General features: G+C 56.6%; 2 protein-coding genes across 4 annotated transcripts; both read right to left on the bottom strand.

Moving 5' to 3' along the window:
- Positions 1 to 4155: 4155 nt before the first annotated feature.
- Positions 4156 to 12835, bottom strand: Asb10 (ankyrin repeat and SOCS box containing 10). Of its 3 annotated transcripts, XM_047561696.1 has the most exons (7): positions 12552 to 12815; positions 11944 to 12079; positions 11526 to 11793; positions 9201 to 9720; positions 5090 to 5203; positions 4653 to 4838; positions 4156 to 4520 (listed from the first exon to the last, which is right to left on the bottom strand). In XM_047561696.1, exons 1-6 carry the CDS (start codon positions 12666 to 12668, stop codon positions 4653 to 4655), a joined length of 1341 nt encoding a protein of 446 aa, XP_047417652.1. In that variant the 5' UTR covers positions 12669 to 12815; the 3' UTR covers positions 4156 to 4520. The 3 variants fall into 3 exon arrangements, with proteins under 3 accessions (XP_047417652.1, XP_047417653.1, XP_047417651.1); XM_047561697.1 differs by lacking the exon at positions 11944 to 12079 and having other exon boundaries at positions 12552 to 12835; XM_047561695.1 differs by lacking the exon at positions 12552 to 12815 and having other exon boundaries at positions 11944 to 12367.
- Positions 12836 to 13916: 1081 nt separating this feature from the next.
- On the bottom strand, positions 13917 to 26199 carry Iqca1l (IQ motif containing with AAA domain 1 like). The gene is made up of 19 exons (XM_047559869.1): positions 26189 to 26199; positions 25210 to 25537; positions 24242 to 24361; positions 23809 to 23994; positions 22054 to 22125; positions 20468 to 20673; positions 19872 to 19956; positions 19342 to 19479; positions 19111 to 19186; positions 18661 to 18767; positions 18020 to 18106; positions 17883 to 17938; positions 17157 to 17239; positions 16905 to 17012; positions 16133 to 16332; positions 15643 to 15729; positions 15197 to 15374; positions 14568 to 14806; positions 13917 to 14018 (listed from the first exon to the last, which is right to left on the bottom strand). Exons 1-19 carry the CDS (start codon positions 26197 to 26199, stop codon positions 13917 to 13919), a joined length of 2469 nt encoding a protein of 822 aa, XP_047415825.1.
- Between the last annotated feature and the right edge of the window lie 512 nt (positions 26200 to 26711).

Here is a 26711-nt window from a genome sequence, read left to right as displayed (position 1 = left end):
GGAAACTTCTAAGAGATGGGTCTGGTGGGAAGAGGTCACCATGAAGAAAGAAGAGGTGCCTTAGCTTGAGCCCTGGGGAACCCCCAACTCTATAAAAGTACTAGAATGCATCCTTGTCTAAAGATAGTCTTCAGAATAACCCTTTGTTAAATTAACCAAGCACGAAGACCAGACTTAAAAAAATGTATTGTACTTAAAAAGTGAGAGGTCAAGTACTTGGTTTGATGGTTTTACAGTGTTGGATACATAATAGAGGCTTATTGACTTGATAAATTATGGAGGGAACTTTGGGCTACAATTACTGCAATTAAGGCTGTATGAGCAGATTCCACACCAATCAAATAAGGCATGAAGAAGAGCCATTTCTTTAAAATAATTGCGTTCACTTTTTGCATAGGTAATAAAACCACATAGTACAAAATTCCAAAAGCTTAAAAGGCTATACATTGAACCCTCTTCCTCCAAGCATGCCCACCAAATAAAAGGCCATTTAAATAAACCTGTCACTCTCTGGTGATACAGAATGGACCATGCATCGTCAAGGACTCAAGGGTAAAGATCCTCTGGTCTTGAAGACATATGTCATGTTGCTCATGCCAAATGTGTATTGCTCAGAACTGTATTAAGAAAACTGGATTCCTCACTCAAGCTGACAAAGAGATTCCAGGTACCAACAAATCCCAGCAGACCACCAACTCTGAACTGAGACAAGAAAGACCTCAGGGACTTTGGTATGGTTCATGTTTACTAGATATTGTGCTTTTAACACACCTTGTCCCCTTTCCATGCTGGGTCATGAAGTATGACTTCATAGTCCTTAACATTCAGGGACAACTGCTGCAGCCCACTTCCTCTCCCTGCCCTTTCATTGAAGGTGGAACTGAGGCCACATGATAAATGGAAAACAGCATATGCACAGTAAAAAGACCTGGAGTCAAGTTCTGACCCCTCACTGGCCATGTGACCTCGGCCCCTGTTTACTTAACTTCTCCACGTGTGAGAGGTTAATTGTTACATACACAGAAAGCCAGGCTCATGGGAATAGAGAGAACACCATCCAAAATGAGTTCTTCCGCATGGAACAGATGAAGGGCAGAATAATTCAGAACTCATGTCCCCCTAGTCAGCAGCACTCCACAAACTGCTTCTTACTGTCCCATCAGTACCAAGGACAGATGCTGTCGCTATCGAATCTGAGCAGAACTAGCTGCGTTCTTTACCAGCAGAAACTGTGGTTCTGCTGAATCTCTGAACACAGTACCGCTCTTCTTTCTAAAACAGTTCTCAAAGCGCGACTTTGATTGTTCACGACCTGGCCCACTCCCACTACTCCACCCATTTGGGAAATGCTCCTAGGAGGGATTTTGGTTTTGATCAATCCTCTCTGCCTGTGCCTGTCAGGCCCTATCATCTGGCCTCTCTTTCATGTACGGGCAACAGCACCTACGAGGCTGAAAACAAGCGAAGTGTTCTGAAGTCAAAACCAACAGGTCGGTACATCCGGCTCACTCATTGGCGGGTCAGTCTTCCCACGGTGGGCAGCGTCGGGCCCTGTCCGCGGGTACCCTCTGCTGGCATCAGCGCGTAACTGCAGCTACCGCGAGGGAGGCGTGGAGTGCTGCAACGCCCCCTGGCGTTAGTCAGGAGACGTGCGAAGGGCAAAGGAACAGGACCAGGCGAGTGGTCCAAGCTTCTGGGTGCTTCATTGTGAGTGCATCGGTTGATGGCGGGGGCAGTAGAAGGTTTGCATACGAGTGTCCTAAAATCTCGTATGCATGCATGTAGGTTTGTGCATGGTCGTGCCCAGGTTCTCGAACCCTGTGTATCTGTTGTGTTTAATGTGTGCTGTATGTATGAGCCCACGCATTCACACACCGGTAGGTTGGTGGTGGGGAAGTCCGCTCCTCCAGTGCGGGGCGGAGTCCTCACGGAGGCGTGAAATTGGTTTGGAGCAAACACATTACGGAAAGCAATTACCGGGGAGAGGTTCTGGGCCCGCGGGACCAACAGCCAGGAGGCTGGGGAGCAAGCTCCCTGGTTTGCAAGTGTCTAGATGTCTAACCCCAGAAAGGACCTTTCTAACCAGCCAACGCATGAGTTTAGGCATATCCCCCTCTACTGACCACTCCAGCTGTCTCTTCCCCCTCTTAAAGAGGCATCCCACACCCAGCACTGGTCAGAGGTAGCAGGCACCACCCCTCTCTCATGTCTTCCCAGATCCTTACCCCATTCCTCATCTTCCTGCACTTTCCTCTTCTTGCCCTCAGCCCCTGGTCCGTTATTTTGCCTTCAGTTCATTGCTCCTTATATTCTGACTAGTCCACACACTTGTTTCTCAGACTAGATTGAAAATTCACTGAGGACAGGAACGCGTCTCATTCACAGCCTTATATCTAGTACCTAAAACCTGGGGCTCAGGAAGCACAAAATGAACAGAGGAAAGGATCAAGTAGAATCTCCATCAATTTTTATAAACAGGACTTTAAGGGAAATCAGGATCCTCTCAGAATAGAACTTGAATAGGACTTTAACCCTCTTACATGCTAGTGATCCCATGTTTACATGCCCAGACCTGCTTTCATCCCTGCACCCCAGAGTCATAGATCCTTGGAACACAGCCACCCTGAGATGTCTAACAGGCAGCTCCAGTTTAGCATAGACAGACCTTTTGGTTCCGGTTTATTTCTATCTCCCCCATCCGAGTAACTAGTGCCACCATATCTGTTCAAGTCCCCAAACTGGAAGACATCCTGGCTGAGGCTTTCTCCAGCCCCATATCCACTCCACCAGCCAGGCCCATCGGTTCCACAAAAGGATCCCAAATCTTACCCCGTCTCCCGGGGTCTCTCTGTGGCCCCCCTTCCCGTCACTCAGCAGCCAGTGAGCCTTTAGAACCTACATTACTCAGGTCACTCCCCTGCTCTGCCCCAGTCTACTCACGCTGGCTCCTCCTCTGTCATTCAGATCTCAGGTGAAATGTCACCTCCTCAAAGAGTGGGTTTCTTGTCACCCAGTCTAAAAGAGCTCCCAGTCACTGTCACCTTACCCTTTTGCATTTCTCCCCAGCACTATTACAAGTGATATTTGTTCATGTTTGTTTTGTGTCGCGTCCGAAATGCAGGTGCCTTCATACGCCCACGAGAAAACCTCTTGCTGACTCTGACCCGGCACGCGGCGACCCGGTCCGGGTCTCTACAGCGCCCGCACCTGAAACCCAGGCAGCCAGTGCTGAAGCCCCTGAGGCCAGGATCCGAGTCCCAGCCCCCTCCCCCCACTCCTGCTCCTCCGCGTCACTCAGATCCTCGCACGCCCCAAACTCCGCCCAACACCCAGGCCCCGCCCTTCAGGCCCCGCCCTCTCCCCCGTGCACCCTCGGGCCTCGCCCCTTGGTCCCGCCCTACGCAGCCTCGCTCCCAGCAGTTGGCGGGAAAGTGGCGAGCTTCAGCGCGTGCGCACTTTGGAGGCCTGGGACTGTACGCTGCCCTTGACGTCACGAATCACAGTGCATCTGATTGGCTGCTCTGTGCCTTCCCGGCAACTCCCCCTCCTCCTGTGGTGGCGGGCCTGCTCCGGGCTGCTGGAGGGACCTCCTACAGATTCTTACAAGTTAAGAGCGGCACTCTGGCCACTGCAAGACTGAATTTAAGGAAGGAGCAGAAAGAGGCAGGGGCCAGGCGTGCGTGGGTGCTCCCCACCTACAGTGTCAGGCAACAGGTAGAACTGGTTCTGTTTCCTAAACCTGAACCTTTTACTCTCACCGAGTCACTCCTTCATGCTGGACCTACCCAGGCATGTCCCCTTCCCGGAGACACTCCCGGTGGCTGTTCCTCATCCTTACCTTGCCTCCTACCCTAGCCAAGCCTTCCTTCTCCATCCTGCCTCCTCTCTGCAAAGCCTCCTCTGCCTCCCCACAACCTTAAGGCCTTCAGGCCTCTTCTGACCTGCTCTCACCTGGTGGCCATTTCCAGGGGACAATGGGCAAGTTGGCCTGAGACTCCCCTCAGCAACTGGTGGATGCTAAAGGGAGAAGTTTAGGTGGGCAGGCACATGGGCAGGTCCAGGGACCCTGCTAGTGCGCATCCTGATTCTCCTGCAAGGAGCCAGCAGGAGGAAGGCTTGTTGGAAATGAATCAAACCACACAGCTACATCCCCAGCCCTTTTATTTTTTTTTTTTGAGACAGGGCCTCACTAAATTGCTGAGGCTGGTCTGCAACTTGCAGTCCTCCTGCGTTAGCCTCCCAAATTGTTGGGATTACAGGGGTGCCCCAGCTTGGCCTGGAGGTTTTTAATGCACATACAGGTTAGAGAGGTGCTCAGGAGGGGAGTGCGTCACTTGCTCTCTTCATCAGATGTCACTTGGATGTGTGATCTGTTTGCCCCTCTCAGGTGGGAATCTCAGCATCCACACCTGCCTGTGGAGAGGGACATTCTGCTGACAGGGCCACCTGGCTGACCTGAGTTCAAAGAGCCCCCTGAAGGCTGTGGCATCTGCTTTCAGGCTCTTCAAGGGGGTGCACACCTGGAAGGAGAGGCTTGGCTTCAGATATGTCTTGTGGCCCCTTCAGGCCAGGGCCCTCCTGGATCCCTCTCTCACCTCCTACCCATCCTCTTCCCCCAAGCTCTGTGACTGTCCCCAGAAAGCAGGGCTCACCTAGTAGAGCACATCCTCGAAGTCCAGCTGCAGGTAGCGGAGCAGGCGGGGTGGCAGTGGAAGACGGGGCAGAGCATGAGGCAGGCAGCCTGCCAGGTGTGCGCGCAGCACGCAGCGGCTCAGATGCTGCAGTGACCGGGGCTGCCTCACCAGGGCAAATAGGGAAGAGTAGAAGCGCTGGTGCTTCTAGGGACAGAAGGAGGGGCTCAGCCAGGCAGCCTTGGGCAGGTGGCTCCCACTTCTAACAGGAACAGTCTGGAGGCTGGTGGGTGTCTACAGGAACCTCTTAGAACTCACTCTGTGAGATTCCTTCTGGGACATGAGGGAATCTCTGGGTGATTTCTGTGGGGGCCAACCAGGTTGCCCTTTGTGGGGGTGGGGAGGAGTCTCTTGGGGCCAGGCTGAATGATTCTGGGTTCAGGGTCCTGGAATCTGACCTGCAGAGTTTCAGGAGGCACCAGGCCCATGGCCTCCTCAGGAAGCCGCAGCACGCTGTAGGTGTTCATCAGGACCTCGATGGTCCGCGGGGACGTGCACCAGCGCTCCAGGACCTGGAGGAGGCAGAGGCAGGTCAGGTACCCATCAGTCTGTGCAGGATGACCAGGCAGCTCTGGAACCACTTTTGTGCGTTGTTATTTTGTTCCCTGAAAAGATATATTGAAGTCCTAATTCCTGGTACCTAGGAATGTGACCTTACTTAGAAATAGGGTCTTTCTAGTGTAATCAAGTCAAAATGAGATCATTAGAATGGGTCCTAATCCAGTATATCCTTATAGGAAGAAAAACAGATGCACAGACACATACACAGAAGAGGCCATGTGACAACCTGGGCAGACATTAGAGTGATGTGTCCCAAGCCAAGGAACACAAGGGAATCTTGGTGTCCCCATCAGAACCTCCAGAAGGGACCAACCCTAACGTCGTCTCGGCTTGGAATTTCCAGCCTCCAGAACTGTGTAGGAATGAATTTCTGTTGCTTTGAGCCACCTAGTTTGGGGTACTTGGTTACAACAGTCCCAGGAAACCAATACAACAGCTAACAGTTCTTTCCTCCATTTCGGGGGTGTGCTGGGGATCAGCCTAGGACTTCTGCACATGCTAAGTTCATGTTCTACCACTGAGCTGCTACGCCAGCAGCCTTTTTTTTTTTTTTTTTTGGTACTGGGGATTGAACCCAGAGGCCTTAATCACTGAGCAACACCCTGGCTCTTTTTAATATTTTTTATTTAGAGACAGGTTCTCGGTGAGTTGTCTAGGGACTTGGTAAATTGCTGAGGCTGGCTTTGAACTTGTGATCTTCTTGCCTTGGCCTCCCAAGCTGCTGGGATTAAAGCATGCACCACACACCAGGCCATCAGCTAACATTTCTACTGTACATAACTTATGCCAGATACTTAGCATGTAGCATATATGAATTTTTGTGTGTGTGTGTGGTGCTGGGGATTGAACACAGGGTCTTGTGCATGTGAGGCAAGCTCTGTACCGACTGAGCTATCTCCCCAGCTCATGCATGAACTCTTAATCCTTGCCCCTCAAAGGTGTGGACTGTTATTGCCCCCATTGTACAGACAAGGGAAACTGAGGCACAGAGAAATTAAGTTTCTTGCCCAAATTGTTCCAAGCCTGGCACAGTGACTCCTTGCCTTTACTGCTGCTCTGTCTTGCTCTCCTGCCTGCCTCTACACGGCTCTGTGCTGGATTTTCTGCTGGCTAGAAGGGAGTCCCTGACCTAGGTCGGGTTCCTGTCTAGGTGAAAAGTTTAGTCCTGTAGAAAACAGAATCTGCCTGGCATCAAGCGAGGGCTGGAGACAGCTATGCGAGGGGCGGCAGGGGAGGGCTTGGTAGGGTTAGGGTTGGCACCAGGCTACTGCTTTCATTTCCTCCTTGGGAAATATTCTGTGCCCGGCACTGGGGTCCAGCAGTGAGGAGGAGAAACAGGTCCTGTCATCTACAAGCTCCACGGCAGAGGGAAGACAGTGAACATGGTCCCCAGCTCACAGGCCTGCTGCTGTGGCGAAAAACAAGTGGGATCAGGGAACCGAGCGTGGTTAGGGAAAGCACCGTCCTACACGGCCTGGAGCTGTGAGGAGGCAGGAGAGACTTATAGTGGGAGCAGCCCGAGGAGGGAGTCTCCATGTGATCATCCATCCATCAGCAGCCACGGCCTAACACAGGCACCGCGAAGGCCACCCCGAGAGCCCGTCCCTACATGTGCCCAGGCACATCCCACGCATGTCACACACACAGGCACAGCAAAGGCCAACCTGAGAGCCCGTCTCTGCACATGCCCAGGCACGTCCCACTCATGCCGCACACGTAGGCACTGTGAAGGTCACCCGGAGTGCCCATCCCTACAATCACCCAGGCATGTCCCACACGTGTCACACACAGGCACCGTGAAGGCCACCCTGAGTGCCCATCTCTACATGTGCCCAGGCACGTCCCACGCAAGTCACACTCAACATTAGGGGCTTGGATGCCCCTGCCTTCCGGGGGTGCTGGTGGATGGTGGGAGCAGGTGGAAGGCCCGGCCTTGACCAGAGCAAGGGGCGGCTGGAGCACACAGTGTACACACCGGGGCCTCTGCTGCTTGCCCTGTCTCGGGCAGTGCTTACCAGAGCTGCCCTGGCCCCATCTGTCTGGGACAGGCCTCTTCAGTCCCCAGCTAGGAAAGGAGTTAGGTGTCGGCCAAGATGTTCCCCCTCCGGTAATGCCTGCCTACCCCACTCCCCAGGCGCCTCCCAGACCTGCCCATCCCAAGTCCCACTCCTCCAGGAAGCCCAGGCCGCCGCCCAGCCTGCACTGCGCTGCGGTGTCCTACGATTCCTTATACCGGGATGATGCCGGCCACTCAGCGAGCACGTTCACATAGGTCACTTCACCCAGACAACGGTCCCCCACAAGTACTGAGGTGGCGTGTCTGGCTCCAGAGCCTGCACTGTTAGCAGCCCAGCCTCAGGGTGTGGGAGGACCAAGGGTCCTAATCTGCAGCTGGCACGACTTTGAACAGGCTAATGTGTGCTGTCCCCACTGGTCCCCACCAGTGACTTTTCATCTCTGCTCAGTAGAGGCCGCATGACTGGCCAGGAACTTGGAGTCCGGAGGATTTCAGTTACTTGCCTATGGTCACAAGAACAAGCGTCAAAGACAGAACCAGATCTAGGTCTCCTCATCCCCACGTCAGGAAGGTGCTTCTGGAGAAGGGGTGGGGCTGGCATGGCACACAGCCTGGCCTCAGCATCTTCCTCGCAGGAAGGCAGGAACCCCAGCCCAGGCTGGAGGGCTTGTACCTCAGGGGGAAGGGACACTTGGGGCCCTTTGCTTGCTGGCCCCAAGGCTCCCTGAGACAGGCTGTAGGGCGGAGCAGAGCAGCGGGCAGGCATGGGGTCCCGGAATCCGTTTGCTGTGCCAAGTCCTCCTCCTGCCCCGCCTGGCTGGGAAATCATTAGCTGTCAGAGCCGGCGTCAGATTACAGGGAATTGCTCGTCTCCTAATTATCTGGTGTTAATAGGAGATTAATTAGTGTTAATTGTTGATTTTCTTGTATTTTCCCAAAGGGGAGACCAATCTGCCGAACTCTCAGGCTGTTTAATTATTTGGTCTTGCTTAGGAATCCAGACAGATGCTTCTAGGTTTGTGAGCAAAAGGGGAGAGGCGGGGTGGCAGGGTGGGCCCAGGAGGGGTGGAGCTGAGCCACTCAGCAGGGCCAGAGGGGACCTGCCAACCCTCCCAGAAGGCCAGTTCAGGCCTGACCCAGCTGCTGTGGGACAGTGTCTCCCAGGCCTAGGGCCCTCCATGACACGTCATCCCCATAGGCTGGACACTGCTTGGGATTAGGCCCCTGGCCAGGGAATCTGCAGTGCAGGTCTTCAGGTTGAACCCACTCTGGGAAGTTAGTGCAAAGTAAGAGATAAACTCAACACTGACAGTGCAGGGCATTTTCTTAGGTGCAGGATGATGGCACCTTGAGAAATGGGCTCATGCTCTGCTCTGGGGAGCCCGTCTGTGCCCAGTATGTCTACTCAGCTGACAGCCGCTGGGAGTCTGAGCTCCTCAATGCTCTTTCCAGCCGCTCATGGCTCTGAGGAAGATCCTTCAACCCACATCAGTCTTGACTCACTCCATCTTTTTTTTTTTTTGAGACAGGGTCTTGGTAAGTTGCTGAAACTGGCCTTCAACTTGCGATCCTCCTGTCTCAGTCTCCTGAATCTCTAGGACTACAAGTGTCCACCATCATGCCCGGCTTTGGTTCAGTCCTGTTGGATCTTTTATAACCCTGCTGCATTCAGTCCACCTTCACCATACACATACACACACACCCTATATGCAGGTGCACGCGTGAATGCATACGCAAGTGTGTATGTACACACAAACACTGCCTGTTGTTCTGAACCCTGACTTTTACCTCTATTATTCACTTAACAAGGAACTCCCTTGTTAAATGAAAGGACTTAACCTCTGTGCCCCAGGTTCCAGGCTGCAAAGCAAGCCGGGGCACAGGTCTAGGTCTCCCGTCCCTGCACCTAGTGGCCCCCTCCATGTCCATACCTTGGGGAGGGCTCCCGGCCAGACTCGGACAGCGCCGTGGTTGAGCAGAGCCCGCACCACGTGCTCAGGGCTCTGGGCCAGGGCCGTAGCTGGACCCTGCAGAGCACAGTGCAGGGCTGTGTGTCCCCCATAGTCCATGGCATTGGCACTGACACCATAGGACAGGAGCAGCTCTACAACGGCGGCATGGCCATGGCGACAGGCCAGGTGCAGGGGGCGCTGTTTGTCCTGGTCGGCAGCATCGGCATCTGCCCCTGCTGACAGCAGTAAGCGGCACAGCTGGAAACAACGGGTGGTGGTGACCTCGGCATCAGCAGGAGACTGGCAGTGGATGTCACAGGCAGCCAACAGTGGCGTCCAGCCTTCGGCATTGCGGGCATCCGGGCACGCACCCCGTCTTAGAAGCAGGTCTGCCAGTTCCACGTGGCCGAGTCGGGCAGCCACATGCAAAGGAGTTTCCTCTTCTTCTTCAGACCGACCATTCACTTGTGCACCAAAGCGCAGGAGCAGCTCCGCACACCTAGGAAGAGCGAGAGGTTGGGAGGGAAGCAGGCCGACCAACACGGCAATGGGCTCTGGCTGGCTTCTGGCTGCGGACCCTGACCTCCCGCCCTGCCTGTCACTGGCAGCCGGGCAACATTCTGTAGGACCCTCAGTGGGTGCTTGAGAAGCCCAGGCCTTCCTGCAGGCATCACCCTCTAACCCCACAGGAATAAAAATCGCAAGTAGTCGTATGGTTGGAGCAGTACCCTTCTGAGGGCCTTGCCACGGTCCCATGGTGTTCTCTTACGGACTTCACGTCACTGAGGAGGAGACTGAGTCTGAAGGTTTGAGGATCTCACGCAAGTTTACACAGCTCGTAAGGGGCACAGCTGGCCTTCAGGGTCGGGGAAGCAGAGCAGTTTAGGGGTTCCATGTGCCAGGGCTGGAGGGCAAGCTGGGGTGTGGGGCCTGGCAGTGAGCCCAGATAGCAGTGGGGCACAGACAGCAATAGGGACATTAGGCTAAGAGCAAGAAGCCAGTTGCGAAAGGACGAATAATACACAATTTCACTTCCATGAGGTCCTTGAGGGGTGGCCAGAGGCTGGGGAGAGGGGTCATGTTTAACAGGGACAGAGCTTCCGTTTTGCAAGCTGGAACAGTTCTGTGGGTGGCTGGTGTGATGGTCGCATAGCAAATGTCCTAACGCAACTCACACCACTGAACATTACAATGGCAAATGTTGTGTGTGATGTATATTTTACCATCATTTGAGAAATAAATGTTACCTATTTCATTTTCATTTGTTAATGGGGCTACTAGAAAAATTCAGGTTGCATATATGGCGGTCCTAGGGATTGAACCAGAGGCACTTCACCAGTGAGCCACATCCCCAGCCCTTTTTTATTTTTTTATTTTTAAAACAGGGTCTTGCTAAGTTGCTTAGGGCCTCACTCAGTTGCTGAGACTGGTCTTGAACTCATGATCCTCCTGCTTCAGCCTCCTGAGTTGGGATTACAGGTGTGTGCCACCATGCCTGGCCCAAGCAGGGATAATCTGGTGCCTTTCAGGAGCAAGATACAAAATCTGGCAGGTGTGCAGTCGTCCAAGAGAGAGCCTCTGCTGCATGCAGAGTTACTCTCCAGGTTTGCCAAGGCTCCACTGCCCAGATTCTACATTCATTAAAAAGTTGTAAGTGGGGGACTCATTCGCCCCATTCCTTATACATAGGCCATTAATTAGGTTGTTGCAAAGGAATATTCCTTATAATAAATAGCGCATGGACACATTTGGGCGTATCCATCAGTTTCTTGTGAGTTGGGTTAGTGACAGTCCCCTGAGCCATTTATCTGAGAGTGCCCTGCCAATGTTGGATTCTAAAACTGTCTAGTTGAGAGCCAGGCCCTCAGGGACCATAGCAATCCCTAACTAGGACTTCTGTCCTCTCTAACCTCTCTGGATCATGGGACAGCAAGCTTCCTGCTTGCAAGCAGGACCATCACTCAGCTGCTGTTCCAGTGTCTGAAATGTGGGATAAGCTCAGAAAGTATTAAAACGTTACAGCAAAACCATCTCTCCATATGGACCTGGACAATTTCCCCAGTGCCACATAGCTGGGCCCCTGCCACAGCCCTCTTCTGGGCCTGGGGAACCAGAAAACCATCCCAAGCTCAAGCCACTGCACAGTTCATGGGCCAGGAGCTGGATATGGGGACTGACTGCATCCTGGCCTCTGCCCAACTCCTCCACCCCAACCCCCAGAACATGGCAGCCCCTCACCTGCCTCTTATCTTCCCTAGGAAGCTCTCCCTGCCGCCCCTAAGAGTGGGGTGAGGGGTCACTTACTGAAGGGCGCCAGCCCCATGGCAGAGATGCAGGGGGCGCTTCCCATCCTGGTCGGGGATATTGGGGTCAGCTCCTGCCACCAGCAGCACATGGACACATGCAGTGTGACCTGCAGCACAGGCCTCGTGCAGGGCAGTGCGGCCCCCGGGGGCACTGTCTGGCTTGGCTCTCCGCCTCAGCAGCAGCTGCAGAACTTCCGTGTGGCCACGGCTGGCTGCCACGTGAAGTGGGGTGGTCAGCTCCTCTTCATATGTTAGAGACCAGAGTCCTAGGGAGAGGAAGACAAGAACCTCAGATCCTGAGTGGCAGCAAAGAGCTGCCAGCCAAGGGGTGGCACTGGCAGAGGTGAACACAGGAGCCAAAGCTCTGTCTACAGCCTCCCCTCTCCCACTCAGACCCCCATTCCTGGGTCCCATACTCAGAGCACGGATGTTGAAGCGGAAATCCCTCCATCGCTCTGGGTCGCTGGTATCAAAGACGGAATCAGGAGCCAGGCTGGTACTGGAGTCTGCCAGGATGCGGGACACAGAGCCCGTGTCCCCAGCCAGCACTGCCTGCCAGAAGGCAAGGGCAGGTCCTGAGGCCGTGCGGGTGACAATGGGTCCCGGGCCAGACTGGGTGTGCTCCTCAGACCCTCCGTTGGGTTTCTCCACCAGCCTGGCACAGAGGGTGTGCCTGTCACCGGGGGGCTCTCCCTGCCCCCTGCACTCTTCTGGGGACCAGCTCATGAGCGCATGGGATGGGAGGGGGGCGGGAGAGGCAGAGGTAGAGGCCACAGGCAGAGAGAGGTTGAAAAGAGGCAGAGGGCGCCTCTGTCCCAGCCGGGGAGCCTGACCTGGCCACGAGGTCCAGCAGGAGCTATTCTGGGCTCCACATGACCTCTCTCCTGGGCCAAGGTTTAGGTTGTTGGGCAAGTTTTGGGGTGGGGAGCAGCAGCTAGGGGCTTCTCTTGCTCAGGCCTTGGGAGGTCTGTGCCTGAGACTGTCCATCAGCCTGGGGTCTCAGGCTTCCCCCATCAGCCCTCACCCCTCTGGTGGCTGCTCCAGCGAGGCTCGGCGGCCCGGCTCTCCAGCAGCAGGTCTGCTGTACTGTGCGGGGGAAACAGGTCCCGCAACCTTGCCAGGTCCCCGGTGTAGAGGGCATTCTGTAGGGCCATGTCGCGGCACAGCAAAGGTGATGACCAAGGGGTCTCCCAGGCCCGGCAGGCAGAGGCCGAGGGGAGGCACCCCAGCTGGTGTCCCCTGAGGGGAGGAGAGCTCCTTCCCCTAGGCATGGCTGATTTCTGGGAGAAGGAGCCAAAGCAACAGGACTCCGGGCCACACTGCTGGTGGACTGGGTGGGTGGTGCTGGGCCTGGCCAGGCAGGCCAATGTGGGCGGAGCCAGGGAGCACAAGGACCAGCCATAAATAGCCCCAGCTGTCCTGGCTGACAATGCCCAGATGGAATGTCCAGGTTGGGAGCGAGTCAGGGAGGAACTGTGGAGTGGGGCCAGAGTGGAGCTTCAGCTCCCCAGGGCTGGATGACATCAAGGCTGACATCCATCCAGTCTGGCATCTCAAAGGCAGGAGAACAGCCAGGGAAGAGGAGCAGTTTGCCCAAGGACGCAGAGATAGTTGTTGTGGAGCTGGGCCTGGAGCCCCTCCTTCACCACGCCAGCCTTGCGCTGCATAGTCTCTGGCCCAGACAGGCAGGGATCCCTGTGACTCCTGCCCCTCAAAAGTCACCCACGAGTCCTGCAAATTCCACTCCCAAACCCTAGGGAGGGAACTCCATAGTCGAAGCAGCAGAGATGCCCAGAGTGTACGGCGCACCCCCAGGGCTGTTTGGAAGACAGACGCCTGCCCAGGGATCAGGCTCAGCCCGCAGGCAGCAACAGACTGACGCCCCTCCCAGGTGCCGGTCCCCTTACGCATCTGCCACATCTGAGAAAGTGCTAGAGCTTCCTGGTCCTCGGGGGCATGGCTGTGCTGGCTCCTGAGCTCCCCACCCTGCTGGCTACTTGCTCTTTCTTAATTACTATGACTCTTCCTTCGCCCTCTTTCCCTGTTCTTCCCTTCCTAGTTTTTCTCCCTTAAGGACCTGGGGAGGCAAGAGAACTGGCAGCCAGCACAGAAACACAACAGAGATGAAGACACGGGCGGCAGACCAGGGCAGGCTGAGAACAGGTTCGGGAAGCCAGAGCAGAGATGCAGGAGCCAGGGAGTGGGCACGGGCGGGAGCTTGGAGAGCGAGGCTGGCGAGGCTGGACTGGGCAGGACAGACGGAGGAGGGAGACACAGAGCTGGACGGACAAGAGAGCTCACCCCAGCCACCGGCTTTTATACCCTACCCCTTCGCCCCCAGGGCACTGCCCAGTCCCACCCCTTCTCAGGCCCCCTCAGGCCTCAATGATCACTTCCTTTTCTTCTCCTTTGCCAGCCTGGCCTCCTCGGCCTCCTGGTCCATCATAAATTTCAAACTCTTCTTGCCCAGTGGAGTTTTGAAGTACCAGTCCTGGGTTGGCAGGGAAGGAGGGTGTGGGTCCACTGGACCTGACCCTCAGCCCTCCTGTCCTCGCCCCTCCTCTTTGTACAGGTCCTGTTTCCTCAACAGCTTCTTCTGCTGCCCTCTGGGGTCTGGGGATCTTGTTAGAGCTAGGGCTTCCCATGCTCCCCACCAAATGCTCCAGGCCACGGTGCCAGCCATTCGCAGGAGCACGACCCCCTTCTCCCTTTAGGTTTCTTGCCAAGGCCAGCCTGCCCCTGGGGAGTGGGCACTACCTCGGGAGGAGAGGAAGCAGGTGGCAGCTGGTGCTGGAACCAACCAAGGACCCCATACATAGGTGGCCCTTTCAGGCTCCTCCCCTATGAGGGGTCCTGCCCATAGGCCCCTCCCCCTTGGCCCTCCCTGGGGTCTCTGTTCCTCTCTCAGCAGAAGTCCAAGTTCCTTTAACCTGACTATCTTCTGGTATTTAGGGGAGCAGAGGGAGGAACCCAAGGCATGCAGCAAAGGACTGACGCCAGCTGGCGTTCCTGGCCCCTCACCCGTGCCTGACCACCTCACCTTCAGGGACTCTTCCTCCTCCTTGTACACTGGATCTAGCTTCGCCAGGTGGCCCAAGAACTCTGAGGCCACCAGGGGCCGCTTGGACAGTTGCAGGAGCCGCCGTTCATTCAGCACCGAGTGGGTGGCTTGGAAAATGGGACCAGTCGTGTAGCCATCGGACACCTTGGCTAGGGCACTGATGTCCAGGCTCTGGGTCACCTGAGCTCCCTGGGCTTCTATCATGTGCTTCCAGAGCACTGCAGGCAGTGGGAGGGGACAGGCTGTGAGAGGCAGGGGGCAACGGCATGGGCCACAGCCTCCACCTGAGACTGGAAGGAGCTGTCTCTGGAGAGCAACGCCTCTCCCCCAGGAAGGTCTGGGAGCCAGAGTGGTAGGGACTGTCCTCTCTGATCAACACCAGGAAATGGAGACCCCACAAGACAGAAGTGACCTGCCTGTGTCCTCGGGGCTGAAGCCAGGACCCAGGGCATGGGGCTGCTTGCCAGCAGCACTTCAATCTGACACGGGGCTTCTGAGGGGAGGGCTCGTGGTGGGGGGGTGAAGGGAGGGGGCGTGGGGCGTTGGCAAGGGCAGTGATCGGTCACTGGACGACTCCTCTGGCCCATCCCCACGGTCCCTGGCCTCACCATAGCGAGAAGCATAATCAGGCCGAGGCACGAGGAGGATCCGCTCGTAGATTCGGCAGAGCCCCTTCATCTCAGCCAGCTGCGGCCGATCTGTCGTCCCGATGAGCATCACGCGGTCCCCGGGATTCAGCAGCCGCAAGGCCTTGGTGAGGTCCTTCTTTATCCGCTTTGGTTCCATCTGCTCCAGGAGGGAGGGCGGTGGGGTCAGGACAGGGTGATGGGCCTGCAGGGTCCCTGTGTTCTCAGAGCAGGAGCCCCACATCAGCCTCCTGTCAGCCCTGAGCCGGGGTGGGGAGAGGCTGTCGTCCTTCCCCAGACGGCGTAAGGCATGAGGAGGAAGGGGACTCGTCCGGCCATGGCGGGCGAGCTCCCAGGGCCTGAGCCTCTTTCCTGTCTTGCCTGGCTGAGCTGCCCGTTCTCAGCCCTGCTTGCTCGTGCTTCCTCACCTTCCTCTCTTCTTTGGGGACCCTCTTATAGAAATTTTTCTCAGCATCTCCGATCCAGATCACGGAGGGCTGTAGGAGCCGGGCCACCTGCACAGAGAATAGAAATCACACGCAAGATGCCCCTGAGTAAGGGTCACATGCCCACCTGGTCGGATGCCAGGATCAGGGCTAGTTCTGTGCAGGGACCGACCTTGGCACTCCACATTCCGTCCACCCTTCCTGCTAGTGCTTTGCACACACACCCACACCGCGACCCGCAGTGGGGCAGGGGCTGCATATGAGGCCTCATCTGACTGCTCCACCTCCTGTCTCCTCCCACCTCACCACAGAGTTCAGGGGAACCCAAGCTCCCTGCAGGGATTGGTGGGGAGACCTCATGAGTTCAGCTCCTGAAACCCCACTAATCAGGCAGATGGGTAACCCTGGAAGCATAAAACCACCCCACTCTGTTGTCCCAAGTCTGAGAATCAGAAACACAAAATTCAGGAACCTTGAAGACCATGTGAACCATCAGCTGCACCCCAGCCTTGCCAGGATATTTTCCCTGAATGTTGCTGGGTGACAGGTCAAACAGGTTGGCTCCGGTTTCTGTGCACACGGCCTGGACCAGCATCTTCTTCCCCGTGCCAGAGGGGCCCACCAGAAGGATGGAGCGGATGAGGGGAGCCATGGAGTGGATGTCTGGGGAACCTGGAGGGAAGGAAACAGAGCCGAAGCAGGCAGTGGGTGGAGGAGGCCCTGGGGGGCTGGGAGGGCGGGGTTCCGGTCAGGGCCGTACTACCATCCCCAACACCGAGGGGCTCCTCCTGGCCTGCAGCCTGGAAGATATTGGATGGCTTGGGACTCCCCACCGCAGGAAGTGCCCGCTACCCTCTTCCCCCACCCTCCACCCTCTGCCCTTCTGTTTTCCATGCCACCTGGTTCCATCCCTGGGCCATCTTGGGATGGAACTGAAATGCATATGACAGACTGCTTCAGAAGGTTCTGCCTGGTATTTCACAGGGTGTGCAGCCTGGCCTTCTAGAAATGGAACTAACTACAAATAATGTCCCTTGGGATTGAGGAAGGGGCTGCAGCGTCAGCCCCTTCTGGGGTGGTCCAGGATGGGCCTGGGGAAGGCAGGTGCCACAGGATGGACCTGTGGCACCCAGGAAGGGAGGTCCAGACTGGACATGGCCATCCCAGCCACCTCCCCTGAACCTGAACCCAGCCCCCCACCCAACCTGACCCCACCAATGCGGACTCTCCTGGAGGTCTCTCACCCAGCCGAAGGATGCCATACAAGGCCACGTTCTGTCTTATGTCAAACAGAGAGGGCATGGGCAACTTGTTGGACAAACACAGAGCAGACCCAAGATAGAGACAGTCACCTGAGGCACAGGGATAAACCCCTGGTGAGCAGTGCACCCATGGGTCATCCAAGAGAAAGAAGGGCTGGAGGAGAGACCTTGGGAAGGCAAGGCCGAGACCAGGGCAGGAGCCACCCCTGGGGCAGGCGGGTGTCGTGGGCTCACCAACATAGTCTTTCAATGACACTGCCACGCTCTTCTTTAAAAGGCCATAAACGACAAGCTCTTCGTACAGCGAGTCCACAGTCCTGGAGGAGGATGGCATGAGACCCCAGGGACATTAGCAAGCAAGGACCCAGGGAAATGGACAGATGGGGTGCTGTAGGCATCAGGAGAGGGAGAGTGGGAGACATCAGCAGTGCCCCTGGACAGCCAGGCAGAAACTGCCACCCCGCCATTGTCTCGGGGAAGGTCCCCTACAGAGGTCACCCTGTGGAGTGAGGGGAACGCGAGCTGGGCTGATGGCCCCTGTGACACTTTCTCCATCAGCCTCCCATGCTCAAAGCTCCACATTCGAAACCCAGTCATCTAAGACTGGTCCTGTTCCTGAAACCCAGCTTAAGACCCGAATCCCCTGGGAGGGATGGCTGCCAACTGCCGCTCAGTGCCCCAGAGAGGGAGTCCATGGGGAGACCGCTCTGGTGGGGATGGAGCTAATTGAGGCAAAGTTTGGAGTGAGGATTTAGAAGACGCGGAGCAATGGCTGTAATAACCTCCATGGACATCTTATTCTGTTATCGCGTTCAAAGGATAAGAACTGAGGCCAGGGCTCCAGAGAGGAGGAGGACTTCCCCAAGGCCACAGAGCAGCAGGACCAGGACCAGCGGCCGGTCCTGGACCCAGCTCTCTCCACCGCCCACAGGGCAAGGTGCGCATAGCAGGGTCTGCTACCTGTCTTGGGTCAGATCTTTTCCCTTTCTCTTCTTCCCAGTTTTAGTTACAGGCTTCTGGTTGGAGAGAAGCACAATAGGCCATTGTTCCTCCCTCCCCACCCTGGGCCCTCCCCCGCCCAGCCCCCGTCCCTCCACTGCCTTTGGAGCCTTCAAGGGTCTCTCCTCCTCCTTGTCCACAGCCAGGCGCAGGTTTTTCAGCTCCTGACGCATCAGCTCGTCCACCTGGGGACACGGCCAGGAGTGGGGTGAGCAGGATGGCAGGGAAAGGGGCTGGGGGGCCTCACAAGGCAGAGGACGCAGCAGTCATGCCCAGTCCTAACCCACGTCCTGCTCTCCCAGGAGCCTCACTCTCTGGGGCCATCAGTGCGGGGAGGCCCCCGGAGGAGCTCCAGCCCAAGATCCGTGACTGGAGCAGCTGGGTGGCCCCTTGGGCTGGGTTTCCACGTGTGCCACCGCCGGCCTTGCTCCTGGGTAGGTTGAAGAGGACATGGCCCACATTCCTAAAGTCCCGGTGGCTGGGGACAGTGTTCATGGGCTGCCAGCAGTGATTGGTGGCCTAGTCTGACCTTAGCTCAGAACCCCTCTGCTGACTCCATGCCGCATCAGGAGCCGGGGGAGGGGGCTCAGGAAGGTGGGGATGTCATGGCAGCTGGAGGGCAACAGGGTCCACAGAGGATCGACTGGCCAGTGGGATACAGCAGAGAGAGCCAGGGGAGGCAGACGAAGGGAAGGGGAGGGAAGAGGAGCGGGTGGGAGCCTGGGAGCAGCACGCGCACCTGTATCCGGATCTCCAGCTCCATTTCCTTCCTCTTCTCCTTCCGGAGGGCCTCAGAGTCAAAGTTTTGGTCGGGGTGTTTGCTCTCAGGTTGGTTCTTCCACAGAGCTGACCACAGAAAATGGAGGGATGCGTGAAGGCCGGAGTCCCAGCACACATGGGCGTCCATATGTGCACACACAGCACACAAGCACGCACGGGCTCCTGGGGTCCCTCTGTCCCCACCCAGCCATTTGGCACTGCTTCTGCCCAGGCCTTAACCCCAAGGACTGTGAGCACAGGATTCAGATCCAGACCATAACACCCCCCAGGGGCCACCCTGCCCCCACCTCTCGCTTCCCTTTGTCCTGCAGCCCCCACAACCACGCCCCACTGGCACCTCATGTGCATGTGGCAGAGGCCCACTTTCCCTGTGGCCAAGGCTGACACTTGCCAGCCTTCGGCTGCTTACTTTGGTACTCCTGGTGTCCAGCACCAATCATGGGTACAAACTTGGATGGCAACGCTTGCAGCATGGTCTCTGCTTCCTAGAATAGAACGAGCCTTGACCTCGACCCCTGACCTCGACCCTGTCACCTCCACCCATCACACGTGGCCTGAGTCTTCCTGGCACCAGCCTTCCTATACCAGCTCCCAGACTTGATTCCTTGCCCACCTGCCCTGAGTGCAGGAGATGTCTTACCGCCTTGGTCTTTTTCTCCTTCCCTGTCTGCTTATTCTTCTCTGGTTTAGCCTGGTTGTTTTCCTTATTCTTATTCTTATTCTTATTCTTCTCCTGTTCCTTCTTTTTGTTCTCCTGGGCCTGCAGCTCCAGTTGTACCTGTGGTCAATGACAAAAGGGTTTTGGAAACCAAGGGGATTTTATAGGAGTGAGGGAAGCTATGGCCTGAGACTGGGGTGAAACCCAGAGTCCCAGGGCTCAGGGAAACTGCCGGGGTTGATGGCTAAACATGGAGAGACTGCAGTGGGGTCCAGGCACTGAGGCAGGGGTGTTCTGACCAGGGCTGCAGCTCAGTCCTGGGGCCTGTGGTGCTCTCTCCAGGGCACCGCTGCCTTCTTGGCCCCGTGCAGTCTTTCTAGCTACCCATTTTTCCTCTGGCCACATTTGCCTCCATTGTGACTGACCCCACCCACTCCACGGCCACTCTCTACTTTCTGGAACCTCAAGATCTGTCTGCCAGAGAAAAACTCCTGTCCCCACCTCCAGGGTACCTGCTCTGGAGTCTTGTCTGCAAAGATCACGTAGGATCCTCCTAAAGACTCATCTGGATAATCAGGGAACCGACCAGTGAGGGCACTACATGGACATAAGATGATTGGAGAGATAGGTGGGAAGTTGGATAGATGGATGGTACTTGGACAGATGGGCATGTGGGTGGGAGGATGAATGGACAGCTGGCTGAATGGGTGACTGAATGGGTGGACAGAGATGGATGGGTGGTTGGACAGATGGAAAGATGGATGGAGAGAAGGGTGGAGAAAGATGAAGGACTATGGAGATGGGGGAGAGAGGGAAGGAATGGACAGTTGCAGGTTGGGTAGGGTGGTCTGCTCTAAGGACATTCATGGATGCTTTTACCATTCTGTCCTATCATTTTCTCTTCCCACAGGGAAATGGAAAGTCAGGTGCAGAAATGGTTCTATGCACTGGGGACTCCAGGGTTAAATCAAGAGTGACAGCAGGATGTTGGGGTGTGGGGTGGAAAGAGAAAGGGCCAATCTGGGCTAGGGGATGGAACAGGTGGGAGGCTGGAGCAGCTCCAGGGACCCCAGGGAGGTCTGGGTCAACCAAGGCTGTGGACACTGACTGGCACTCAATAAACCACTGTCGGATTTGCTCCTTCATTTTCTCCTTGAGGTCGGGCCCCTCCATCTCTCGGAGAGCTTCGTGGGTCTTCTCCAGGGCCAGCTGGAACTCCTCCTCCCTTTCAGCCTGGCGCATCCTCCGCCTCTCCTCCCTGAGGCCAGCCTGGGACATGATTCTCAAGTGGTTGGCCTGGTTGGTGGAGGGGAGCTGGGGGAAGGGGAGGGGAAGGCCAAGGGGCTCAGGAGCAGGCATGGGGGGACTCGGTGTCTGGCCTGGATGCAGCCCCTACCCTTAGGCACACACACCTGCCCTGGCTCCCTCCACCCCCCATGCACGGCACACACCCACGCGGAACGGCGGGTATGCCTGCATCAGGAGAAATTGTGTTCGGAGCCGAAATTCGTCTGTAAATTACTCTGATAATGAGTTTGCTGGATGCATCCCTGGCCCCCCTGCCCGGTCCCCCAGCACACCCTCCCCCTGGGCTGGCCCCAGCCCCCATGTGCGCCCCGCCCGGCGGCCGGGTTGGCAGCCGCTCTGGCAGCCACTTTCCCGCCTCATTGGCTCCCAAATGTATTTTAAATATCACTCTGCGCAGAGACAATTACTGAAAACGCTGAGCTCACACTGTTGATGGGCCCGGGCGGCCAGGCTCATTCCTCACCCACCACCGAGCGGTGCCCCCCAACCCCCCGCTCCGCAGACCCCTGCCTCCTTCCTCCTGCTCTCCCTCCTGGGGTCCAGCTCTCCAGCCCCCCAACAGGTCTCTGACCTCCACTCCCACACAGAGGCCTGTGCTGGCCTCCCATCCCACCAAGACTCCACAGCTCCACCCTGCAGGGGCGCCTGCCTCCCCATCCTCTGGGTCCCCCTGTGGGCCAGGCCTCCCCAGGGTCTGCCTGGGGCAAAGCCTCTTTGCCCAGAGTGTGACTCTCAGCCCTGCCAGGGTCTGTCTTTCTGAGGTCAGCAGGGACTAGCTGAGTGAGGGGCGGTTGGGCAGCAAAGGACAGACACTCCTGGCCACACACAAGCACATGCACACACGGCCTCTGCCCCCCCCACACTCCCCAGCACCCACACTCACTCTTGTGCACATGGCGGTCTGCCCCTCGCCAGCCCAACTCCCTGACGTCCACAGCCACACATCACCCAGTCCGCACCCAGCCAACCTCCGGGCAGAGCAGGGGAGAAGCGAGTCCGAGCCCTAGAGTCCGGGGCAGCTTGTGGCCTGAAGTGGCCTGGTTCGGGGGTGCTCCTCCCTGACTTGGCCCCGGTGGTTCATTGAAGCTGGGAGAGGGCTGGGCAGCTTGGTGTGGTGCTCCCGCGGGCCGCGCAAACTCCTGTGCTGGGCCCACCCTCGCAGCCCTCGCTTCTAGCTGGGCAGGGACTGGAAGTCCAGGGTGCTCTGTGCAGCTGCCCTCCACCAGCTGAGCTGCTCTGGGGCTACGCTTGGAGGTCTCTGTCGTGCACTTCTTTCTCTCACAGGCTCTCCTGCCAGCCTGAGTGCAGGGCAGGCAGGCAGCGTGGGGCTGAAGAGGCTGGGCAGGGGCAGGGACGGGCAACCGATGGAGACACGCCTGGGCTCACCATGCCGATGAACTCCATCTCTGCGCGACGGTCCTGCTCGGTGCGTCTCCTCTGCTGATAGCCTTTCCACACCTGGGGGTGGGGACGCGAGGCACAACCCGTACTTCAGGAATAGGGCTCAGGCCTGGGGGGAGCAGCAGCCTCGGGGCTGAGGTGGTGCTGGGCTGGGTCTCCCCCGCAGGAACAGCCCAGAATGGGGCAGTTCCCCCATCCCCCACCCCCTCCGCTTCCTCCTCTCCACCTGTATCTGTGGGGGTTTTTGAGGTGTGGGTGGAGATCAGGCACCACCCCTCCAGGGAGTGTTCCCCTCCGTCCCTTCTCAGAATTCCCCTAGCAGCTGGAATAAATACTGGACTTCACCCAGGGCACAGTCCTCGGTGCCGTGGGCATCAGGGAGCTCCTTCGCTAACCCTGTTTTTTGACCCCAGGGAACCGGTCCAGGATGGAACATGGCCTCTTCCAGGCCTGAGTACAGCCCAGTGCCTTTTCTCAGGTGCCCAGTCACTGAGGACAAATGAGTGCTAGTGCTGGGAGGTGGTGAGAGGCAGAGGGAAGCAGGGCCCAGCCTGGCCGTGCCTTGGGTTCTCAAGAGCACCTCACGAGCAGGGTCTGCTCCTGCCTTTCTTTTCTGGCCCTGGGCCTCGCGCTCCTGTGACCAACACAGGGTAGCCCACAGTAACTGAATGCTTCACTTATCCTTTGCTTTATCAGTGTGCTAGACAACACCAAGACTGGGGCACATTTCTGTACCTTTGGTGTCTGGCAGTAGGGACTAAGTGACTGTCACAGGGAGCAGGAGTCTGCCTCTGAGGCCACCCTCCTTCTCAAAAGGCTCGCTCCCTCAAGCCCTTTGTCAAGGACCTCCTCTGCACACAGCGGGACGCTGGTACAGCCCTGCACACACCGGGACTCAGTTGGGATGCTCTGTCCTCTGGGGTGGACAGGCCTTCCCAGAGTGGTCATTTGCTGTTGGCTTTCTTTTGTGTTTTGATGGGAAGGGTTTCTGGTTTCCAGTGGTAGGAGATAGAAGTTTCTGAGGCAGTGGGACTTGAGAGAGAGAAAATGGAGATTTGAGGGAGAAAGAAGACCCAGCCCCATGTCTACATGGGTTTGAGGAAGGAAAAGGCAGAAGAGACTTTGCCTCAGGCAGGCCTCAGGAGAGCAATGGCTGCAGGGACAGAAAGCAGTCCCTTCCTGACCTGGAAGTCCCCTCAGGCCCCTACAGTCTCTGTTCAGTCTGTGTTAACAGTATTTTGGGGAATGTTGGGAGAGGCCAGGTTCACAGTCTGGGGTGCAGAGGCTGTCCTGAGAGGTGAGGAGTGGTTGTCCAGAGGGGAGAGAGGCATGGCCGCCTTGGGGAAACCTGAGGTTTGGACCGGGCCTTCTGCTGTTAGCTGGGGTTGGGGTATGGTCGTGCTATTTTGATGTTGAGATAAAAGTGATCCCAGGAAGCACAGAGATTCAGGATACTTAGGTGACTTTAGTTGTCAATCTTGAATTTGTCCTATTTCCTTCGACCTCAGTTGCCAGGAGGTTCAGAATACATTTTAATGTCTCATATTTTAGTCCAAAAAGTTTCTTAGAATGGGACATTATCTATCTATCTATCTATCTATCTATCTATCTATCTATCTATTCTATCTATCTATCTATCTGTTTCTGTGTGATGCTGCATTCTTGTGATCACTTGGTAACTTGGCAGGCTTCCTGGAAGAGGTGACCACCCTGGCCCTTATCCTGGGTGCCCATCGTTACCTTCTGTATGATGACAGCACCCTGATCCTGAGTGAACCTCAGGTGCCCTTCCTCCCGAATCTTCCGATCCCGCTCCTCCTCTTTTCGGATCTCGCGCATGAAGGTGGCTCGGAGGCGGCCTTGCCTGGCTCGCTCAGCAGTTTGTATTAGAATTATGGCGTCAGTCCGGTTCATTCCTACAGAGGTCTGGCCAGAGCAGAGCACATGAGGGAGAGCTTGCATCCTCAGTGGGCAGTGAGAGACCAGTCACCGAAGGATGCACTGGGGGCATCTGGGTGCCCAAGTCCTGCCCTGGTTTTAGAGGCTAACAGGGAACACTAGTGGAGCCTCAGAGGCAGCGGCCAAGACAACTCAAAGGTGTGACTCGTCCAGGCAGGACCTCTACTCCAAGAGATGGGTGTGGTGTGTCTGGGAGGGTGTCTCCCCCACTTGCCTCTTTGAGGGGCTCTGGCTCCATTCTGGACAGGATCTCAGCCAGGATGAGCTTGCGCTCCTTCATGGCCGCAGACTGCTCCAGCTGGAAGTACTTGGGGATTGGAACCTCCAAGTCTGCCTTTGGGGCAAGATGTGAAAAGGAGGGTCAGGAATCATAGTTTCAAGCCTTTGGGCCAATGTGTTGCCATTTCCAGTTGCTCACGTGCTCTCCACATTATTTCCCTCCTTCCTAGAGCCCTGGAGTGGGAAGCTTCTGGGTTATGGGTGGATTCCCCCCAGGGTCTTCCCTTTCTTGCCCTGCCCCGCTCTGGACAGAGTTGAATTCTGGAGGATTGTAATAGGTGGCAGTGGTCCCAAACCTGGCTATGCCTCAGAAGCAACTGGGAAGACAATATGCAGATTCCTGGGTCCTCCCTAGCCTCCCCCAGCAGAATGGCAGGGCTTGGGAAATCTGCATTTTTTTCCTGTCCACAGAGGTGGTTGGTTAGGGAAAGTTTCAGATTGGCGTTAGGATAGGACTGGAGGCCTTGCAGTAGCTTCGTGCTCTAGGACAGTCTTCTAGAACTTTTCTGTGTACACAGATCGACGGGTGGGGTGGCGTTGTGAAAAGGCAGGTGCAGATTTAGTGGGTCTGGATGCTGGTGGAGATCTGCATTCCAGCCACCTCCTAGGCAAGGTCTGTACTGTTGGTCCATGGGCCACATTTTGAGAAGCCAGCTTCTAGAGGACTCTGCTCACCCATCCTCTGAAGTTCATGGTTCCTCCCACTGCAGTGGTGGGTGTGGGCCTGATTCTCCACAGGCCCCCCAGTTCATAAAGCTCTTTCCCTGAGGCCAAACCCATTTTCTGGTCTGCCTGGCTCTCCTGCCTTTACAGATGCCTCCACTCCAATGCAAGGTCAAGGCCAGCCTCAGGGCCAAGGCCACCTCCCACCTCCCGCCCAGCCTGGAGGGACTGTGCACTCACTGGGGTCAGCTTGAGGTCGTGCAGCACGCGGTCCAGGCAGTGGGTCTCACACAGGTCAATGCGCACCAGCTCCTCCTTGATCTCCAGCACGCGACCCGCCACGCCGTCCAGCAGCCGCCGCAGCAACCGGCGCTTCTGTGGCTGCACCATCTGGTCATAGATGGTGTCGAAACGGCGCAGCAGCCCCAGGTAGTACAGGTAGAGCACCGAAAGTCTGTACTGGAAGGACTGCCGCTCCCCGTGGGGCACTGGCTGGAGCAGGGGCTGCTCTTGGTCCAGCAGCTCCTGCAGGGTCACATGGGAGGCCTCCCAGAGGCGCTGGTAAGCTCTGGAGAGAAGCAGCACACACTGTGCTCTGAGCCACGGAGAGGGGACACGAGCTTGGGGACCCAAACTGCAAACCGTGGAGGACTGTGAACTTGGGTTTCCAGAAGGAGTGTGCTCCTTAAGGTACCAAAGTGGACTTCAGGGAAGTGAGGGGCTGGCAGGGGAGTGGTGGGCACCAGCCTGGCTCAGAGAGCTGGGGGCTCCAGGTCCCCAGTGCATTGACAAGGAGAACGAAGCGTGGGTGTGGCTCTAGGGGTTGGGGAAGGAGGGAGCCTGTGGTTGGGCTTCTGTAAGGAAGAGGAAGGGGCCTTTTGGAGTTCAGGGGGCAGTGGATTCCTCAGGTGAGGGCACAGCCAACTGGTGCAGTAACGGTCTGGGATGATGGGTGGGCAGTAGGGAAGGCAGATGAGGGGAGAGAAGAGTTCCTTCCCCAGAGCAGAATCCTGGTGCTGGAAGGAACAGTCCAAGGGAAGTCTGAAGACCAAAAGCTGACCCCTGGTAGAAGCAGCCAGGGAGCCAGGTGACTGCCCAGGACCTATGCAGGGGTCCAGGGCTGGCCAGCACCAGAGCCCTCTCTGCTGGCCTCTTACCACCATGGGGTATTGCCCCTTGCTCTCCCAGCCCTGGGGCACTCCCTCCTTCCCTCACTCACCCCTCAGACATAGTGCCCAACTCCCCACACTCTTTTGTGAGCTGACTGTGAAACCCAGAGAACCTCTGTGGTTTCCCCAAAGACAGGGGTAGAACAGCCCAGTTTTAAGAGTTCTGACCCATTGTACCAATGTTCTAAGGCTGAGGGGAGGGGTCGGGAGTGCAGGATTGGGGACACTCATCTGGGAGGACATCCCTGAGGTGGCAATGCTGAAGTGGGCATGGGAGGTGGCTGCAGAAAGAAGAGGGCAGTGTGTGGGGAAGACTGTGGCTACCTTTTTTAAAAAAGAATATTTTCAGTTGTCGATGGGCCTCTATTTATTTGCAGTGCCTCACACATGCTGGGCAAGTGCTCTACCACTGAGCCACAACCCAGCCCAGACTGTGGCTACTTTTCTGGTGAGAATAAATTTCTACTTGAAGTCACCTGTAAGCTGGAAGGCTCTGGATAAGTATTTGTCCTAAGGGCAAAATGACTCCTTGCCCAGAGAAATTTCTTTTCCTTAACTTCAGCCTCCTATTCT

Source organism: Sciurus carolinensis, chromosome 8, assembly GCF_902686445.1.
Source record: "Sciurus carolinensis chromosome 8, mSciCar1.2, whole genome shotgun sequence".
Classification (NCBI taxonomy): domain Eukaryota; kingdom Metazoa; phylum Chordata; class Mammalia; order Rodentia; family Sciuridae; genus Sciurus; species Sciurus carolinensis.
This window is presented reverse-complemented; position numbering and strand designations above follow the sequence as displayed.